At 40.0% G+C, this 12,862-nt stretch overlaps 2 protein-coding genes across 2 annotated transcripts in view; one reads left to right on the forward strand and one right to left on the reverse strand.

The window, feature by feature from the left end:
* Positions 1 to 487: 487 nt before the first annotated feature.
* On the reverse strand, positions 488 to 10,828 carry LOC119796905 (5-hydroxytryptamine receptor 3A-like). The gene is made up of 9 exons (XM_038305677.1): positions 10,738 to 10,828; positions 10,499 to 10,662; positions 7,553 to 7,597; positions 7,357 to 7,466; positions 7,113 to 7,285; positions 4,528 to 4,679; positions 4,226 to 4,436; positions 3,991 to 4,149; positions 488 to 907 (listed from the first exon to the last, which is right to left on the reverse strand). Exons 1-9 carry the CDS (start codon positions 10,772 to 10,774, stop codon positions 624 to 626), a joined length of 1,335 nt encoding a protein of 444 aa, XP_038161605.1. The 5' UTR covers positions 10,775 to 10,828; the 3' UTR covers positions 488 to 623.
* A 1,676-nt stretch (positions 10,829 to 12,504) lies between these two features.
* Positions 12,505 to 12,862, forward strand: part of tmem104 (transmembrane protein 104) — a 97,479-nt gene continuing 97,121 nt past the window's right edge. Inside the window, exon 1 of the mRNA XM_038305676.1 lies at positions 12,505 to 12,759. The gene's annotated coding sequence lies outside the window, so the exon portion shown is untranslated. The remainder of the gene's footprint in view (positions 12,760 to 12,862) is intronic.

Below are 12,862 nucleotides of genomic sequence, written 5' to 3' on the forward strand. Positions count from 1 at the left end.
TGTGTTGTAATTTTATATTATTTAGTGAATATTCAGGTGTTGTTCTGGAAACACACCCAGCAGACTATGTATGAAGGACTTTAAGTGAATGAAAATAGTTGAAAAATCATTACCAATAAAATGATATAACAATTCAGCGTGGGTTCAGTTTTTTATTTGTGTGTCTTGTTCCTTCCTTATGACTAATTAAAACACTTATTTATTGAACAGTATGTAATAATTTCATATTTAGAGCACATTCAGAAGTATGAATTCTGAATATCACAGGTTTTTTCCTTTAAAAACTTTGAACCAATCTGGTTGAATTGCCTTGAGATGATATATCGTAAATTTTTGCTATATAAATAAACTGAGTAGAGTACATTAACACTTCTACAGCCGAAAACTATGTTTATTATTTACCAACCATGATCTGAATTTCGGTGCCGAACCACCACAGAAGCCCTGAATACAGATGGATGATTGAAAAGGAAAGTTTAAAACGGAGGAATGTTTTATGTTTTATTGTGAGTTAAAATGTATTTAGGAATAGACCTTCACTTCAGTTAAGCAGTGTGAACAAAATATATAGATAAGCCAGGAACTTTGAAATTGAACTCTGAAATAAGGTTTAGAGAAACAGGTCAGAAGATCTGAAAGGTTGAACTCCAAAGAACAAAAATAAACACCTGAGAAGAAACAACAGTAATAAAATACAGAACAAAGAACACAGAGTCAAAGATTTTAACCAATCTAAGCCTGCTGCACCCAGACCTCCCCACCCTGCTGTTCTGTCTTTCTGGGGGGGTTTGGGGGGGCTTCAGTTTCCCCTTAATCAGTTTCCGTAGTTTCAGTTCTCCATGACCACGTCCTTCCAGTGGACGGTTGACCGTTTCTGCTTCAGCCACCTCTGCAACTCCTGCAGAATCTGTGGAGAAACATGGAGTCATGAGACGCAGAAACATTTCAGTGTTTTACCAGAAGAAGCTGCTGGTTAGAAATCTGTCACGGTGGGGTGGAGGTTTGACAGCAAACAAATGCACACGCTGAAACTGAAGTGGATTCTTGAAGATTTAATAAGAAAAAAGGGTGACAGAAGCAAAAATCCCAAAGCATATGTCTGCAAAAACTGAGAACTACGAATACTGACAACAAGGAGGCAAAGAAATGACGACAAACCAGCAAACAATGGCTCTGTTTGAATTTATGGGCTGCATCTTCCCAAGGCCAGATTCGATGGCCGATTACGTCATAGCGCCAAGAAGGTCTGGTCTGATTCTTTGAGCCTAATTGGAAGGACGGGTCCGATGTATCCTATCTATCCTCGGGTATCCCAGGATTCATTGCGAGATCAAGCAATGCGGCTCCTCCATGATCGGACGAAAAAGGTATTTGGTGCCGAACAGTGGTGAAAATTGGAAGTTCAGTTTAATATAATCCAAGTCTGTGATTAATTCCATCTAAAATGAATGAAAATAGTTGTTTTACACTGGAAAAACTAAAAATGAGCAAAAATGTCTTCAATTAAGTGTATTTATCCTTAATTTGAGAAGGTAAATGAGATGATTTGCCAATTGAATGAGTATTTTTACTTTTAAAATTATATTTGGATAAAATACACTTGAAAAAAGACAATGCAATTGTTTTTTCTTATTTTAAATGTAAATTGTCTTATTCCATTGGCAACGTGTCTCACTTACCTCCTCAATTCAAGAACAAATGCATTTATTTTAAGAAAAAATTACTTGTCTAGATTTCGATTTTTTTCCAGTGTAATGGTTATTGAGTCAGATATGTGGCGGTAATGTTTGATTTAAGGTTTTATCTGCTACTGTGTAAATGGGTTTGACTGTAATTTAAGGACAGATTCTAATATACAGTATCTGCAGTGTGGGGACTACAAATAATTTTTTAATTGCTATTTTGCACAATTTGCTTACTAAGTAATTTTTGTTGTTGAATACAAGACATATTTTTATACACTGCAAAAAAACATCTAGAAATAAGTACAACATTTCTTAAAATAAGTGTATTTACCCTCAATTTTAGCAGGTAAACAAGATGATTTGCCAATGAAATGAGCATTTCTACTCCTAAAATAAGATAATTAGATAATATTCACTTGAAATAAGACAAAGCAATTGTTTTTTTTTCTTATTTTAAATGTCAATTTTCTTGTTCCATTGTCTCACTTATCTCCTCAATTCAAGAAAAAATTCACTTAATTTAAGCAAAAATGACTCATGTAGATTTCCATTTTTTGCAGTATACATAGTTTAGATTTACTTGTATCTTTCTCCCCCTTTTTAAAGAATATAACAGAGTAGAAAATCTCTTTATTGTCCCACAATGGGGAAATTCTGGTGTTTACGACAGCAAAAAAGTTCTGGAAAAAAATTGTCACACGAATGTGGATCTTAGAAAAATGTATAAGAATAACATAAGAGTGAATAGCTAAAAGATAAACAATTAAAATCTTTAAAGTGTTTTAACAATTTAAAACTGTGCACCAGGAGAATAAATAACCAATATGCAGCTATGGTCATTTTTACAGTAATGGATGTTTGAAAATAGCAGCAACATCAGAGATGTGCAGAATGACAGCAGCAGGTTATTTAACTGACTAAGGTTTATATCCATACATTTGCTTTTAGTTGTTCATATACTCCCGATTGTTGGCACCTTTATTCCACTCTGGATTCATGTGAGTCTTTGTTTACTTTACAAAAAAACAAAAAAAAAGAAGCAGTTTTGAAAGTTCGGTATTCATTCTTTTCCTGCTTAGTATGTCAATTGACACGGTTGCTAAGCAACAGAGTGTATGGCAGAGAAAGCCACAGAAGGCTGGACCTGTTTGAATCCACAGCCAAAACCCTTCCAGTCTCCTTATTTTAATGGACTTCAAAGGATCCAGTCCAGGTAGACCGAGTCCTTGGAAGATGCAGCTCATGAATTCTAACACAGCCAGTAGCTACGTTTACATGGACACAAATAATCGGATTGAAGGCCTGATCAGATCAAAAATTTTTCATGTAAACATGTCAGACTGAAGATTCTAATCCGATTCAGTCCGATCTGATATAAATTTAATTCCGAAAGAGAGAGGTGGTTTTTGCCGATCGCCATTCTGATTGGCGTCCATGTAAACACCCATTCGGATCTTAAGAGTAAAATAATCTTCACTGCGCATGTGTGCGACGTCAGCGTGACGTTTTTCCGCCTTGTCAACAACAGGAAACCACCGGTCGCTCTCGCTCTCGTTGTGAACAACATGGCGGGAGGAGTCTAGGAACGCCGACTTATACACTCAAGTTCATTTAAAGCTGCAGGAAGCAGGAATTTATTCTCCTCCTCTTCCTCTTTTCTCTCTCCACAGCCCACTCGCTCTCCCACGCCGGTTCAATCGCTCATTCTCTACATTTTCTCTCGGACATTTCGCTGCCAAGCGCTTTTTTCCTCCTCTCTCTGTTTTTCTTTCCACTCGCTCTGAGCGCATCGTTTGTCAGGCCTCCCAAAAGCCAGACGCAGACAGAACTGCCAAGTTTGGCAGGAAGTTCTGCGCATGCTTAAAAGATTTAATCTGATCCAACGCTTGGTACATGTATACACACGTCATGATCGGATCATTTCATTTAGTGTCCATGTAAACGGAGATTTTTAATTTCCGATCAACCAAGGTTTGGATCAGATCGGGGAAATTTTGCGCATGTAAACGTAGCTATGGACTGAGCAGGAGGTGCATATAGGGGAGACAAACAAAGACCAGGATAATCCACAGACTGGGAGCAGGTGTGAACAGAGGAGTCTAGAAGGGAGCTAGGGAAAAGGGCTGACACAAGAGGGCAGCAGAGGGTAAACAAGAAATACCTAAGAACTCAAATATAACCAGAAAACACCACAGGAAAGGAATTAAACCAATAAAACTAGAAAACCAAGAAAAACATGGATCAAGTTGAGACTGAAATCTTAAACAGAAAACTTAAACAGAACCAAAAATGTGACAAAATCGACCTTTATGGTTGTCAGCTTCCTGCTGTGTTTTCACTTGGAAGACCTCTGAGCTACGATCGTCCTCATCACCACAGCAGAGGAAATCCTTCAGGAAGCCCACCAGCATGGTCTCCAGGACATTAATCCACACCAGGGTGAACACCAAAACACAGTAGATGGCTGGGAGAAACATATAGAAAGGTCAATTCCAGGTCTGAGTGATGATGCAGGACTGATGATGAGTGTGGCCTCCTACCCATCAGAGGCAGGGATTCTTCAGTGGACGGCAAAATGTCTTTGAGAATCGACAGTAAGACAAAGATGGACAGCAGTATTGTCACTTTGAAGCCCAGCTTCTCGCCGCTGCTGTCACTGATGAAGAAAGAGGCCAAATCCAGAACCAGCAAAAACAGTAAGGGCACGATTAAGTTGATTATGTAAAGAAATGGCTTCCTCTCAAGGGAGATCTAGAAAAAAAACAAATGAAAAAAAGAGCTTTATTTAGCATTATTAAAAAAACAAAACTTGTTAAGATTCCATCAGAAATAAGCACCTTACCCTGTAAACAAGTTTACTTTTCATGGTGACAGAAGTGAAGTTGATAATTGTTATGTTGACGAGTTTCCACTCGCCCGCTGTCAGCATGATCTGCTCAGACACCTCAGTCAGGAGGGTGTCACTCATGACTTTTCCCAGTTTCATCAGACTTTCTGTTTCCATGAAAAAACATTGAAACTGATTAAAAGATGGCAAAGTTTGCAGTTACAGTAGCAGCCATTCAAAAAAGCCCTTCCCAGTCAAAAACCAGCCGAATAGCAGCCCACTTCCCTGCAGCTCCCAGCAAACTCCCCTCCAACTTCCAGCCACTAGCCTTCTCCTGGGGGAGCATTTTTTTTCCTCTGACTCCACCCTTTCACTGAATTACAGGGTCTAAGCATGAGATGATGCTTCTCTTTACATATTAATGTCCACAAATCATAACAGAAAGAATATTTTTGTTAAAATATTGATATTTAAAGAAGGAATTGTATGGGACTAGCCAAGGACCAGCCAAGAAACAGTCAAGAACCAGCCAATAACCAGCCAATAACCAGCCAATAACCAGTCAAGGACCAGCCAAGAACCAGCCAATAACCAGCCAATAACCAGCCAATAACCAGTCAAGGACCAGCCAAGAACCAGCCAATAACCAGCCAATAACCAGTCAAGGACCAGCCAAGAAACAGTCAAGAACCAGCCAATAACCAGCCAATAACCAGCCAATAACCAGCCAATAACCAGTCAAGGACCAGCCAAGAACCAGCCAATAACCAGCCAATAACCAGTCAGGGACCCGCCAAGAACCAACCAAAAATCAGCCAAGAGCAGTCAAGAACCAGACAAGAGCAGCCAAGAGCAGCCAAGAACCAGCCAAGGACCAGCCAAGGACCAGCCAAGAGCAGCCAACAACAAGCCAAGAGCAGTCAAGAACTGGCCAAGAGCAGCCAACAACAAGCTAAGAGCAGCCAAGAACCGGCCAAGAACCAGCCAAGAACCAGCCAAGAGCAGCCAAGAACCGGCCAAGAACCAGCCAAGAACCAACCAAAAATCAGCCAAGAGCAGTCAAGAACCAGACAAGAGCAGCCAAGAGCAGCCAAGAACCAGCCAAGGACCAGCCAAGGACCAGCCAAGAGCAGCCAACAACAAGCCAAGAGCAGTCAAGAACTGGCCAAGAGCAGCCAACAACCAGCTAAGAGCAGCCAAGAACCGGCCAAGAACCAGCCAAGAACCAGCCAAGAGCAGCCAAGAACCGGCCAAGAACCAGCCAAGAACCAGCCAAAAACAGCCAAGAACCAGCCAAGAGCATCCAAGGACCAGTCAAGGACCAGCCAAGAACCAGCCAACAGCAGCCAAGGACCAGCCAAGAACCACCAAAGGACCAGTCAAGGACCAGCCAAGAGCAGCCAAGGACTGGTCAAGGACCATCCAAGGACCAGCCAAGAACCAGCCAAGAGCAGCCAAGAGCAGCCAAAAACCAGCCAAGGACCAGCCAAGAATAGCCAAGAACCAGACTAGAATCAGCCAAGAGCAGCCAAGGACCAGCCAAGGACCAAACAAGAACCAGCCAAGAATCAGCCAAGAGCAGCCAAGGACCAGCCAAGGACCAAACAAGAACCAGCCAACAGCAGCCAAGGACCAGCCAAGGACCAGCCAAGAACCAGCCAAGAGCAGCCAAGGACCAGTCAAGGACCAGCCAAGAGCAGCCAAAAAACAGCCAAGAACCAGCCAAGAACCAGCCAGGAGCTGCCAAGGACCAGTCAAGGACCAAACAAGGTCCAGCCAAGGGCCAGCCAAGAACAGCCAAGAACCAGCCAAGGACCAACCAAAACCAGCCAAGAGCAGCCAAAAAACAGCCAAGAACCAGCCAAGAACCAGCCAGGAGCTGCCAAGAACCAGCCAAGAATCAGCCAAGAGCAGCCAAGGACCAGCCAAGGACCAACCAAGAACCAGCCAAGAGCAGCCAAGAGCAGCCAAGGACCAGTCAAGGACCAGCCAAGAGCAGCCAAAAACCAGCCAAGAACCAGCCAAGAGCAGCCAAGGGCCAGCCAAGAACAGCCAAGAATCAGCCAAGAGCAGCCAAGGACCAGCCAAGGACCAGCCAAGAACCAGCCAGAAGCTGCCAAGGACCAGTCAAGGACCAACCAAAACCAGCCAAGAGCAGCCAAAAAACAGCCAAGGACCAGCCAAGAGCAGCCAAGGGCCAGCCAAGAACAGCCAAGAATCAGCCAAGAGCAGCCAAGGACCAGCCAAGGACCAGCCAAGAACCAGCCAGGAGCTGCCAAGGACCAGTCAAGGACCAACCAAAACCAGCCAAGAGCAGCCAAAAAACAGCCAAGAACAGCCAAGAACCAGCCAGGAGCTGCCAAGGACCTGTCAAGGACCAACCAAAACCAGCCAAGAGCAGCCAAAAACCAGCCAATGACCAGCCAAGAACAGCGAAGGACCAGCCAGGGGAAATTTTTAATGGCTACTACTGTATGAGAACCTGCAGATATGTTTCTTTGCAAGTTTTTGGGGATATTTATAAAAACTGTGACAAGAATGAAAACCGACATGGAAGGCGACGTTTTTTCAAATTCATATAAACAGTGATAAAAATGTACCATCATAAGTCATGGATGAAAACGAGATGTTGCAGGTTTGGGTGTCGAATGGGAACCTAAAGAAGTCGAACTTGCAGGCGGAGGTCAGCTGGAGCCGTTTGTTTAAAATGACCAGCCCGTATGAAAACACGCTGACCAGAGGATCCTCGTCAGAACCTCCATCATTAGAGCTGCTAGAAGAAAAGAAGACGAAACGGATCAATGAGCCTCGCATGGTGCGGTTGATGTTTGCAAAATGACTTACTCCTCCTGGATGATTATATCCGGAGTCCAGAGCATGGAGCTGGGAACGGTCAGCATTTTAATCCCACAGAACTCAGAGGAATTCCAGATTAGAAATTCATTAATCCAATACTGAAAAATGACCAATAAAAAAGAGAAAAAGTAAAAACAGTTAAATGAAGGATGACAAAGCTCAGCATAAGAATTTATTTTCTTACCATTTTGAGCCAGATGTGGTTTGTAATCGTTTGAAACTTCTCATCCTACAGAAAGTCAGATCAGCAGAGAAAACATTCAACCAAAAACAAAGAATGAAAATATTATTATTATTATTAGTATTATTATTATTAGTATTATTATTGTTATTATTTGTCTGCCTTGGAGGAGGAAGTAGATGTTCTGGGGATATAAAAAAAAACTTTTCTAATTGATTTAGGAAACCTTTTAAATTTTATTCAACCATAGACCCTAGCTTATCATCATCATTATAAGTATTATTATTGCTATTATGGTTATTATTATGAATAATCTATCTTAAACATTGATTGAAATAATCCATGTTTTTTATGAAGAAATTCTCAATTACATCATTTAAAAAGTAGGTTAAATCAATTAATGGGACACTTAATTATGTAATAATACACTAAATAATAAAAATTTTACATTTATTATGAGTAATTATTCAGTTAAAAATGTTTCTTTGTTTTTTTTTTTTTATGGGGGGGGGGGGGTCCTTTTGGCCCTCCGTACTCCTCAGGTTCTAAAAACCTTTCCCTTAATTAACTGTAAAGGCATTTTTGACAAAAGAAAAATCTGCTCTATGTGTTTTTTAATCCTTTTTATCTTCTCATTTATCAAAATCCTCTCATGTTTTTACCACAGCTGCACAAAAGCAATTAACCAAAGACATCTTCAGAACCGGGCGGTCTGCATCTGGACAGAGAAACTTGAGAGAAAAGCCCCCAGTGGAGGACTTTATATTAGCCTTTGATTAAAAAACAAACTGGTGATCTCCACTGGAGGATTTTACACGGTGCTATCGCCACAAACTCGTTTTTATCTGTTATTAATCAGGGTGTTTTAAACAAGCGTCCTTTCTGCAGTCTGTCTGAAAATGTGTTCCACGTTTTCTAAGGAATGCACAGGACTAAAGACAATTTTTAGCCTTTTCATTTGTGTTTTTAGTCTCTTTGGAATTTTACAAATACTATATTTATAGGAGGAGTTTGCCAGAATAGGAAAAACAAGCGAAAGGCCGAACGTTTAAATTTTTTAATCAGTAAAGCAAAGATGGCCGTTTACCTGTCCCACAGAGACAGACAGCAGGAGGGAGCTCACCTTGATGCCGTGGCTCTGTGGAAGTACAATGTTTAAGCCAGAATAAGGCTGGAGTTTCACTTCCACACAGAACATGGAGGATTTTATTCAGCTGTGGGGTTTTAATAACAGTTCATTTACTGTCCTTTATGTAGGACAACTACAATCTAACAAGCTCCTTATTTAATGGTTCTGTCACTTGTTTTACATCAATAATTGATTCTATTGTTTCAATTGTGTAAATAAAGTGTTGTTGAAAATAATAATAATAAAAAAGTCTCATGTTTTCTCATATTGTTATATTTATTTGACTTTAGGATCTCTACTGGGATTCTGCTAAAATCAGGGAACAAAATCTGGGGAAAATCTTTCACCCTCTGCTGGTCGAGTCAAGAGAAATATCACTTTAAGGGTCAACCAACAGACATTAAATGTCTCTACATTCCTGAATACCTGCAGTCATTTTAAATTGATTGTTTCTGATTGTTCCTTATGTTCCTAACAGAGCACTTCGCTCTCAATCTGCAGGTTTACTAGTGGTTCCTAGAATTTCTAAAAGTAGAATGGGAGGCAGATCTTTTAGTTCTCAGGCTCCTCTCCTGTGGAACCAACTACCAGTTTTAGTCCGTGAGGCAGACACCCTGTCTACTTTTAAGGCTAGGCTTAAAACTTTCCTTTTTGATAAAGCTTCTAGTTAGAGTGGCTCAGGTTATCCTGAGCTATCGCTATAGTTCTGCTGCTATAGGCTTAGACTGCTGGAGGACATAGGGACCCCTTTTTCATCATTCTGCTTCATTCTATCTCTATTCTCCCACTCTGCAGAATCTGTTAGTTCAATCTCTAACGTTCTGCTCTCTCTGCTTTTCCTCATAGTAGCTTCATCTGGTCTGTTCCTGTTTGGCTGTGACTCCATCCTGGAGAGAAATATCAGCTGTGCTGCTGCCATCAACACCTTTGTTTCTGGATGTTGGAGCTTGGCCTGTTTTCCAGTGTAGTCCTGTTTCTCTGACTGTGACTAACTGGATGTGCTCTCTTCATCCTCTGACATGGGAGCTGGCTCGGAGCTCGTCTGCCTGGCTGTGTGTTTCCTGGACAGGGCCGCCTTTTACAGTTGCCTTTTGTATCTATGCTTCTTTTTCTATGTCTGCTTCTGTCTCCTTGAACCCCAGTGGGCCTCAGCAGATGGCCGCTCACACTGAGCCTGGTTCTGATGGAGGTTTCTTCCTGTTCAAAGGGAGTTTTTCCTCTCCACTGTCGCTACAAGCATGCTTAGTGTGAGATTTGCATCTGAGTTAATGAGTCGATGCAATCAACTGGTTTTCCTTAGATAGAAAACTTTGAATCAATCTGACTGGATGATCTGGTTGAACTGGAAAGTGCCTTGAGATGGCATGTTGTGAATTGGAGGTATAGAAATAAACTGAATTGAATTGAAAATATAAATTATTTAGGATTTTGATGAAGATTCTCAGTCATCCGGTTCATAGTCATTCCGTAAAAGTTTAAAAAACAATCCACTGGACTTGGTTGAAATCTTGGAAACCAACTTTTAAGGAATATTTAGGATTTTATGCCTAAAAAGCTAAGTTTCACAAAACACACAGAAATTAACTGTGATTTCAGTTTCCCACACTAAATTTGTAAAAAATGTATAGTTAATTATGTTAAGCTTTTGTTTAAGTTTTCACAATAATCTGTTTATAATCTTTATTAAATTGAATATAAGCTAAAAATTTAAGTAAATACATTGTATTTACATCATAAAAAAAACAGTCAAGTGACTCAAAGTAAAACTTCTTGAATAAAAGAAGCTCTAGAGACGCAGAGAGGATGAGGAGGACGCTCACCATGTCTAAAATCCCGTCCAGAACCATGTCCAGCTGAACCAACGTGGTCGAGGTCCAGTTCTTTACAGGACGTGAAATTTTAAGAGCTTGATTCGACTTCGTCATGTTCAGGTGATCCAGCAGACCGAAGTATGAGCACTCTGAGGTCCTGCTGCAGGGAAAACCTGCTGGGAAACAAAACAAATGTTTTAAAACACAGTTAACATGACGACTGAAGAGTTGATGCTGCAGCAGCTCACCGGCTAAAGCCAGAAGAAGAGTCCTGAGAGCTGCCATGACTGTTTGCACCCGGCTCAACCTGAGGGATCCTTCATTATAAAGACTACAGGTGTTTACATCCATAAGTGCAAAGTGTATTTAAATACGCTTCTTTGGTTCTAGGTTGTATGTGAAATTGATATTTGTTAAATCTGTTGAATGTTTCCTTTGTTGAACTTCATTAGTCAGAGCTCAAGTTACAGCGAGAACAAACACTTTTTTTCTTTTAATCAAACAGTCCTTAGTTTAGATAAAAGTCTTCCTGAAAATTGATCCCAGGGACCTTTTATTACAGCTGCTTGGTTAAAAGGTAAATACGGCATTTTTCATGGGAAATGAGAGGCTGGAACATTAATGATCTAATAATATTTACAGTCCTTTTTAGGCCTGACAGTTCATTCTTCAGGAGAAGAAAGCAGCAGCCAGGTGTTTCTCTATAAAAGCAGCAGATCTGCTGATAACAGGAAGGGAGGACATGACCTTAGAGAAGAGGCTGCTTCCGTTCTGCTCATCAATCTAATAAGGCTGATTTCAAATCAAGTGCAGAACATTAGAACAGCTGTCCATCTTCCCACAAGTAATTCTCCTCTGAGGGCGTCACCTGCAACGTCTAAATTAAAAAAATGAGAAACAAACTGAAGGAGCGCCATCACAGAGTCTACACACTGCAAAAAATGTATATCTATGTAAGACTTTTTTTAAAATAAGTGCATTTTTTCTCGAATTGAGCAGGTGAGAGAGACTTTGCCAATGGAATAAGGCAATTTACATTTAAAAAAGAAAAAACAACTGCCGCCTCTTTTTTCAAGTGCATATAATCTGATGTCATATTGCAATGCTAAAAATGCTCATTCAAGTTGCAGATCATCTTATTTTGTAATCAAATTAAGGTTAAATACACTTATTTTAAGATTTTTTTTTCAGTGCAAGAGTTTTTGCAGTGCAGGCCACAACTGACCGTCCAGGCCAGAGGAAGACGACTGATTTTTATTCCATAAAATGGATAAAAAAACCCATCCTAATGAGCCGTAAGACCAATAGGGAAATGTTCTTTGGTCTGACGGGAGAGAATCAGACATTTTTAGAATGTAGGTGGTGCCTTTTATTGCATTTGGCAAATTATTTCATTTTCAGAAACGGATGCAGGGCATCAAATACTGTATGCAAGCGGTGGTGTGATGCTCTGCTTTGCTGCTCCAAGACCCCTATGACTTGTACAGTAATAGATAGGAGTTCAGGCTGAATTTTTTATTTTTTTTTTAATTCTTTTATTTTTTCATTTTGATAAATACAGTTATAAATAAAATGCATTTTCTTTTAAAATAAGAAATGTCCTTTAGCAGATAACAAAAATTATGATAAAATGCAAACCAGTTTTATTTTTGCTGATATAAGGTCAAAATGGCTCTTTGGATTGTAGTAGTTAAAGACCCTGGATATAAGCCAGTTAACCCTATATATATATATATATATATATATATATATATATATATATATATATATATATATATATATATATATATATATATATATATATATATATATATATATATATATATATATATATATATATATATATATATATACTGCATTAAGTTTTTTTTTTCTTTTTTGGTTTTTAAGAAATGTTTATATTCCTCAAAAGTAGTTGAGGATAGTTTGGATCAGGAGATTATTCTGAAACTAAAAGGTTTCTGTGCTGCAGTAAAAAATCTTTTACTTTGAAAATGTACACCGGAAGTGTTGGTCATGCGGTTTCCGGGTTGGTCAGCTGATCGCTTTGATAGCTGCTCAGCTGGGCTCAGCGTCACAGCCTTGTCACTCCATTAGGATGTGTGTTGGTTGTTTTCTCTTGACATTATTTTCCTCCTCAGTCTGAGAACCGAGCGGCTCATGTTTTCTCCCGGTGTTTGTCTCGGTTTATTCGGTTAGCCGCCTGCAAGTATCGCTTGGAGCCTCCTGCTAGCTTAGCAGCTAAATCAGCCAGCAGTGGAGAGAAGAAGGTGAGTCTGTTTACCTACTGTCTGTGCTGCTGACATCGGGGAAGACGGTTACAGAATTGCACAATAAATCGTTGTTTTTATCAGCAAACGCCATGAAAAGAAA

This window comes from Cyprinodon tularosa, unplaced genomic scaffold (genome assembly GCF_016077235.1).
Source record: "Cyprinodon tularosa strain WSP-4 unplaced genomic scaffold, ASM1607723v1 ctg560, whole genome shotgun sequence".
NCBI classification, from domain to species: Eukaryota; Metazoa; Chordata; class Actinopteri; order Cyprinodontiformes; family Cyprinodontidae; genus Cyprinodon; species Cyprinodon tularosa.